General features: G+C 38.1%; 1 protein-coding gene across 3 annotated transcripts; it reads right to left on the reverse strand.

Annotated features, from left to right (window-relative positions):
• LOC110269710 lies at positions 1,999–2,781 on the reverse strand. 3 transcript variants are annotated; one of them, XR_002358472.1, is made up of 3 exons: positions 2,724–2,781; positions 2,473–2,598; positions 1,999–2,241 (listed from the first exon to the last, which is right to left on the reverse strand). XR_002358472.1 is itself a non-coding variant. In XM_021117576.1 (3 exons), exons 2-3 carry the CDS (start codon positions 2,595–2,597, stop codon positions 2,064–2,066), a joined length of 303 nt encoding a protein of 100 aa, XP_020973235.1. In that variant the 5' UTR covers positions 2,598–2,601; positions 2,724–2,776; the 3' UTR covers positions 1,999–2,063. The 3 variants fall into 3 exon arrangements, 2 of the variants coding, with proteins under 2 accessions (XP_020973235.1, XP_020973236.1); XM_021117576.1 differs by having other exon boundaries at positions 2,473–2,601; positions 2,724–2,776; XM_021117577.1 differs by having other exon boundaries at positions 2,473–2,770.

Genomic DNA, 8,312 nt, shown 5'->3' on the forward strand with positions numbered 1-8,312 from the left:
AGAATTACTTTTCCCTGGGCTCTTACTGTCCTCAGGTGAATTTTGGGTGGTTTGCTCATTTCTTAGCTTTTTGCTACCTTGAGGTGGGGTATTTAATGTTTTCCCACTTCTTAGTTGAACTGCTTCGCATTCTTCTGCTATTTGCCTTGACAGCTGCTGCTTTGTTTGCTTAAACTGTTCGTCCATATGTATATTAGCCATCCTTGTCTCTTGTAACCTGTCTTTAAATAAAATAAATAAAAATGAGTGAAAGATTTTCGAAAAAATTGAGGAGAGAGAAAGTGGTTAGAAGGTTTTGAAAAGGATATGATGATATTTGAAAAAGGTTTTAAATTTTGAAAAAAAAAATCTGAATTTTAGAAATAGATTTCAAAAATTTGCTTTTAAAATAGAGAGAAAAAATATTTTTGATTTTTAAGAGGAAAGAGAAAAACAATAAGATGGCACAAGATTTAAAATTTTTAGATCTAACGCTCCTTATTTTCGAAAATTTTGGAGGGAAAACACCAAGGAACACCAAACTTAAAAATTTTAAGATCAAGACACAAGGAAAACTCAAGAACACTTTGAAGACTCACAAGAACACAAGAACATCACTACAAGAAAATACGTCTATTGCCACGCTTTTAAAGTGTGGTGAAAAGCTGAAAAAAGCGTGGCGATAGCTTTTCGCCACGCTTTTTGAGCTACCGCCACGCTTTTGAAAGGGTGACCTATCAAAGGGTGGCGATTGCTCTATCGCCACTCTTTTGGTGACCTATCGCCACGCTTTTTCTTTTGCCACGCTTTTTACAACTGGCCACCCATTAAAGCGTGGCCATATGCAGGAGATATGGCCACGCTTCTAAAGCGTGGCCATAGGGAGAGATACGGCCACGCTTTAGAAGCGTGGCAATAGGGAGAGATATGGCCACGCTTTAGAAGCGTGGCAATAGGGAGAGATACGGCCACGCTTTGGAAGCATGGCGATAGCAAAGATATATAGCCACGCTTTAAAAGCGTGGCGAAAGCCTTGTTAAATTAAAAAAAATAATATTTATTTTCCTTACTTGATCTTCATTACTACACAATATAAATTTTCAATCCTTTTTTATTACCAAACCTACAAATAGAGTATGCAATTTTTATTACAAGACAAATCAAACAATAGTTAGTGACATATATAATTTACTATAATTGTTTTATACATTAAAAAACTAATACTCGGAAAGATTGATGATGATGAGTGAATGGCCGGAGCAACACGGTGGCGGCCTAGTGGTGGCGCTGGGGTAGCGACAGTGGCAGAGGGTGGGTGCACAGTAAAACAGGGTCTAGTAGTGGCTCTGGGCTCGCGGAGAAACACTGGACATCGGGCAACCATCATTGTAAAGATTAAAATGCAAATTAGAAGACATCAAACAAAAATATCCCTGAGTTCACGTCAGTAATAGTTAGTCTTCCAAACTGACGACATTTCTTGGATTCAATATTTACAAATTGCCTAAAGACTCAAACCCATAAAAGAATTGCTGCATTTAAAGAGAGGAAATTACAATATTGGACCTACCCAAAAGCTTCAACCTATTTCAATTCTTTTGGAATGTATCTTCTAGCTTTCCCTGCCTTCACAAGATGGAGTTAATACAAGGCACTGATAAACAAAGAAACAGAACAGTTAATTAAAGAAACAATTCCCATTTCCCACAAATTAAAGTTGAACATACATAAACAACACTTAGAGAAAGATTCATTGTGACAATTTTGCAGACTTAATGAATTACCTTCCTCTAAATACCCATGTGATGTCTTGTAAAGCCACCAAAGTTGTTTCCAACATGTCAAGGCCAGCCTGGTTTGCAAAGATAAACACCGGCACCGACTACGATCCAGACAGAGAATCATATATATCTTAAATTAAAGGCTTTCATGGAAATAATGAACTCTACTATGAACAAAATGCCGCATGTAATGAATATAGTTTATCCATCAAAGGAATAATAATTATATAAATGCCGCTAGATGATTTATGAAAAGGACAAAGGAATAATAATTATATAAATGTCGCATGTAATGAATATAGTTTATCCATCAAAGAATATAATGATACCTTTTGTTATGGTGGATTTGCCTTGAAGCTGATTAACTAAAGAGAGCTTGAAGTTAAGAGATCTCCATCCAACAATGTCCACAGCATACAATCGATCTACCAATAAGCCTCGTAAAATAATGTCGGTGACACTTGGAATCATAGCTATCTGCCTAAAAGAATCCAAAGTTAACAGAATTTATATAACTAAGTAAACATGCAAAATCACTCATATATTATATTGTAAGCAGTTAAAGTTTTCAACTTTGTGGAGTGAAGGTCCAGAATATTTTTGACAAATCCAAAACATTAGAAACAAAATAAAATGAAATAAAAAGTTAAAAGTAATATTTTGAAAGAATGAGAAATGGTTAGAAGAAAAAGGTATCGTTGTAAGTACATACCAGGAATAGGGGCCGACGAAGAAGGTTTCGGAGTAGAAGAATCTGGGAAAAGGAATGAAGTTGTTAATGGTCCATGTGAACTTGCTACTTGTTAAAACCTTTACTTCTTGTTGCTCCTTTTCCATTCTCCTTCCACCCGCCAAGCTAAGTATTAGTGAAACCCCAAAGTAATCAACACAATGCTCAGAGTTCTACTTATATATCAGCAAATATTTCAAGTAAAATATAGAAATCAGAGAAAAAAACCTTACCAACAATCTTCTCTTTTTCTTAGCTACTCTTTCTTCAATACCAAACTTTTTTTTGTTCCTTTTAAGTTAAAAAGGAACGTATTATAAATAGATTTTAATAAATGTTATATTAAAAATATTTTAGAAAACATATTATAAATAGATTTTGAATTTATTTTTTTAAAAAAGACATAGATTTTGAATTTATACCAGATGTAGAAATCGCCATGGCAACCCTCTGCATAGAAGGAAGAAAAAGGAAGGCAATTGAAGAACAGAATGAAAGAATGGTAGCATCTCTTGTTTGTTTCTAGATTATATGGTTCAGTAAAAAATTATAACCAACTCACATCATCCATATAAGAAGGCAGAACCTAAGGTATAAAATATAAGCATTTCATTTCCTAGTACTATTTTACCATTTTGTCCTAAATCTTTGAATCTATCTATTCTGCCATTCCAGAAGCCATCTTGTAGAAAAAGTAACAAAAATAAGGGAATCCATACCTGATATTCAAGTAATGGTTTGACACACTTTGGTTTGCAAGAGTCTTCGAGATATCTCTTTTGATCAACGGGTTCGTCGTCAGCCCTAAGTGCAGGTCAATAAATAAGAAAACAACAAATTAACATAGGATCAGATCCATGGGAGAAATCAAGTACAAAGAGAACAGATCTGACTGAGGAGACTTACATTACAGTTAGCGTTGGGAGCGGAGAGAGGGACGACACTGACGATGCAGAGAAGATCGGCGAGGAGGGCGACCCTAGTGACGAGGGGGAGACGAGGCAGAGGGGAGGCTAATGGCGCAGCGAGGACAGTGCTGGTGACGGCGGGGATTTGAGCTCTTCCAGGGTTGAGAGATGGGAGTTGAGAGTGACAGCGTAAGATCGAGTTGAGAGTGAGAGAGGAGAAGAGATCATACCTTTGGAATCGGAGGACTTGGAGGAGAAGAGAGACAAAAAAAAAGGTGGCCAAATCTCTAATCTATCGCCACCCTCATAAAAGCGTGGCCATTGACCACTTTTGGCCACGCTTTTAAAGCGTGGCAAGAAAAAAGCGTGGCCATAGGCCTTTTTTCTTGTAGTGCATGAAGGAAGAACACCAAACTTAAAATTTTTTGAAAACCAGAATAAATTTTCGAAAATTTTAAGAAAAATCAACAAGAAAACACCAAACTTAAAGTTTGGCACAGGATCTAATAGAAAAATTATTTTTGAAGATGCTTTGTCTTCTGAATCTCTGCTTTCCTCTGTCTTCTTGTTCACGCACGCACGTCCTCCTATGGCAAGCTGTGTGTTGGTGGATCACCGTTGTCAATGGCTACCTTCCATCCTTCCAGTGAAAACTACGCTCACGCGCTCTGTCACAGCACGGCTAATCACCGGTTGGTTCTCGATCCGGTTAGAATAGAATCCCTTGATTCCTTTGCGTTTGTCACTAACGTCCAGCCTTCAGGAGTTTGAAGCTCATCACAGTCATTCAATCTTTGAATCCTACTCGGAATACCACAGACAAGGTTTAGACTTTCCGGATTCTCATGAATGCCGCCATCAATTCTTGCTTATACCACGAAGATTCTGATTAAGAGATCTAAGAGATACTCATTCAATCTGATATAGAACGGAGGTGGTTGTCAGGCACACGTTCATGGGTTGAGAATGGTGATGAGTGTCACGGATCATCACCTTCATCACAGTTAAGCGCGAATGAACATCTTAGATAGGAACAAGCGTGTTTGAATAGAAAACAGAAATACTTGCATTAATTCATCGAGACACAGCAGAGCTCCTCACCCCCAACAATGGAGTTTAGAGACTCATGCCATCAAAGAGTACAAAGTTCAGATCTAAAATGTCATGAGAGATACAAAATAAGTCTCTAAAATGAGTAAACTATGATGGATGATGCAGAGATCCACTTCTGGGGCCCACTTGGTGTGTGCTGGGGCTGAGATTTAAGCAATTCACGTGCAGAGGCCATTTGTGGAGTTGAACGCCAGTTTTTGTGCCAGTTTGGGCGTTCAACTCCAGCTTTTGATCCTTTTCTGGCGCTGGACGCCAGAATTGGGCAGAAAACTGGCGTTGTCAACGCCAGTTTACATCGTCTATCTATGTGCAAAGTATGAACTATTATATATTTCTGGAAAGCCCTGGATGTCTACTTTCCAACGCAATTGGAAGCATGCCATTTCGAGTTCTGTGGCTCCAGAAAATCCACTTTGAGTGCAGAGAGGTCAGAATCCAACAGCATCAGCAGTCCTTTTTCAGCCTGAATCAGATTTTTGCTCAACTCCTTCAATTTCAGCCAGAAAAATACCTGAAATTATAGAAAAACACACAACTCATAGTAAAGTCCAGAAATATGAATTTTTCCTAAAAACTAATGAAAATAGACTAAAAACTAACTAGAACATACTCAAAACTATATGAAATTAACCCCAAAAAGCGTATAAAATATCCGCTCATCAGGGTGACAAAAGAACATGCAAACTCACTCCCAAAAGACTCAATGCAACATCATGTAGAAGAAGGGGAGGAAGTCAATCATGGGAGTTCACACTCCAATGAAACAGAGAGTTGCATAGAGGTGAGTTCAGTGAACCACCAATTGAAGAAGCTCTTGATGAAGAAGGTGATCCAACTATCCAACAAGATCCAAATGCTGAGATTAAAGATGTAAAGGCAATAGAAACAAGCACCCAAATGAGGATTGTGACCGAGAAACAAAGGATCATATCCGTGAAAGAAAGAAGGTCAAAGAACAATCCAACTACTGACCCAACAAGCAAATTCACTCAAGCCAATCAGAAAAGAAAGCTTGCTGGAAAGAGGCACTCACAACAAGGGGCATTAACTGGCTCATTTTTCCACTGGAGGTCATTCCTCTTAACAAACTGGAAGAAGAGAAAGAAATTCATGACAAAAATGTCAAGCTAATGACATTAAAAGAGCGCTTGTTGGGAGGCAACCAAACCAAAGGTAGTTTTTTTTCCTAGTTAATTCAATAAAAGAGTTAAGTAGATTTTCTGTATTGCAAGGAGCTAAGTTTGGTGTTCCACACCAAAACAATCTAAGGGTGAATGTGTAATTATAAGTTTGGTGTTCCACAAAACATTTCATTAAAGAACACATTGTAACCCTCAGCATGACTAGTCACTAGCTCCAACCAATCAGGGAAACTACTTAACAATAGTTTAATTTCTAGTTAATAGTTTGTTTTTCTAGTTCATAGTTGTTTTCTTAATAAAAGTACATGAGGTTCTCTACATGTATTCAATCTGCTGCATAGGGCAAGAAACTAAGTTTGGTGTTCACACACCAACTTAAGTCCAGAAAATCATAAGCATACATGCATGCTAACTATTTTTCAAGTGCTTGGGGAACAAGAAACTTCCAATCATTTTACAGGAATTAAATCAATCTCTTGGAATAAATATACACCATCATCCAAGGAGACAAAGAAGGATGCAAAAGCTATGGATGATGATGACAAGGAAGAAACAGGAAGACACCAAGAGGTTGTATTGTACTTAACTGTCTCTGATTTGTAGTGCCTTAATTGGAAGTATGATTGAATCTTGTTCTCATGAACATTCATATTCTGCTTGTTTCTCTTTATTTGCATTTCGGGGCTGCTAGTCTAAGTGCCTACTTCATTGTCATCCTGCTTGAATTATATGCTGTGTCCTTGAGCCTAATAAAAAAACTATGAGAATTTACTATGAAAAATAAGAGTAAAATCCAATGTGCAGAATAAAGTCCTAGTGTTGTGGTGGTATTTGCTAGCTAAGTTGGTTTATCAATAAGGTACAAGGCTAAGATATCTCTTGAATTATGAGCATGAAGTGCATTCTATTAGACATAAATAAATTAATAAATATCCTAAAAAGAGAAAAAGAGAATGAAAAAGAAAGAAAAGAGCAAATAAAGCTAGGCACCAATAGTTTGAACCTTAAGGCATGTGTCTGTGGTGTTTCTGTGCAAGGATCTGCTTGGATAAGTAAGTTCTTAGGAGTGCTTTATCACTTGATAACTTAGATTAACTAACCCGGGATTGTCAACTGAAAGTCTACTATCCAGAGCAATCTTGTCACAAAACATTTAGCAACCCAAAGAGGTGCTGGACACCAAGGTCTAAGGAATGAAAAATGAATAACAAACCATGTGCCTGTGGTGTGTATGTGCTGAGGAGAGACTTGGGTGATTAAGTCCTTAGGGTGTTTCAACACCTAGCACCTTGAACCAACTAGTTTGGGAGTGTTGGCTGAAAACCTATCCTAAAGAGTTGTCTCAACACAGAACACTTAGCTACAGAAAGCAATAAGCTCTAAAGAAGAAAAGAAAACAAAAATTAAGAAGTTAAGGATGAAGAATAAGAGTCTCAGAGAAAAGCAATAAAGTGAGAATTCAAGAGCATATGAGAGCCGAGAAACCAGTATGAACATGAACCTAAGTTGCCATGCATGAAACTCTATGAACCAAGGACTTGAATTCTCTGAATAAGGACTTGTATCTCTTGTATTTTCATGTTTTATCACTTGCTTGAGGACAAGCAAGATTTAAGTTTGGTGTTGTGAAGCCAGGGCATCTTGGCTAGTTTCACAAGCCATTTTTTATTTGTTTTAGAGTAGTTTCATGCATTTCTTAGGCAATAAGTAAGTATTTGGATGGAAAATTCATGCTTACCTTAATTCATGCAAACATGGTTAATTTAATGCATTTTCATGAGATTTATGCCATAATTACTTGTGTGCTAAGAATGAGGCAAATTCTTATGATTACAACAAAGCTTTGATGTATTTGTTTGGTTGATAATAGGAGGAAGGAAGCAGAAGAGGAGCAAGGAAAGGAAAGGAGGCAATGCAACTCACTGCAAGTTTTTGGTGCCAACATTGGAGGGAACGTTGGTAGTCCAACGTTACCTCCAACGTCCTTGAAAATGTTCATTTCTGGAGCTGAAAGAATTTCGGGCGACGCGTACACGTCAATGACGTGTACGTGTGAAAGAAGAAAATTTTTAAATCTATGCGTATGCATCACAAAATGAACATTGGAGGTCCAACGTTGCCTCAAACGCTGCCTCCAATGTCCACGATGAGAAGCCCAGAATTTGGAATTGAAAAACTTGAATCGACGTGCACGCGTCAGTGGATGGGAAAAATGGCAATGCATGCTTAAGCGTGGTGTACACGCACGCGTGAAGAAGTAAAATCTCAGCCTTCACTCGCACGCATGGTGCAAGCGTACGCGTGAATAAGCAAAATCACAGCTTTCACACGCACGCGTGGTGTACACGTACGCGTGGGTAGCAAAATGTTGGCACTCCAACGTTTAGTCAAACGCCAATGACAGCAAGCAAAACTGAATTTTCAAAGCGGCGTTTGATTCAACGTTTGCCCTCAAACGTGATCACCAACGTGAAGGCCAATTCACTTCCAAAATTGCACCTATGCCCAAAATGAAAGTTAGTTGCCAATGCCCATCACTCGAGGATCACTCCTATCTGCTTTAGCCAAGGCCCACATCCAAATACTTGATCCAATTGAATATGAGAAGAGGGTTATAAATAGAAGAATTGTTGAAGATTGAAGCAGCTTTCGGGAGGCC

This window comes from Arachis ipaensis, chromosome B03 (assembly GCF_000816755.2).
Source record: "Arachis ipaensis cultivar K30076 chromosome B03, Araip1.1, whole genome shotgun sequence".
NCBI classification, from domain to species: domain Eukaryota; kingdom Viridiplantae; phylum Streptophyta; class Magnoliopsida; order Fabales; family Fabaceae; genus Arachis; species Arachis ipaensis.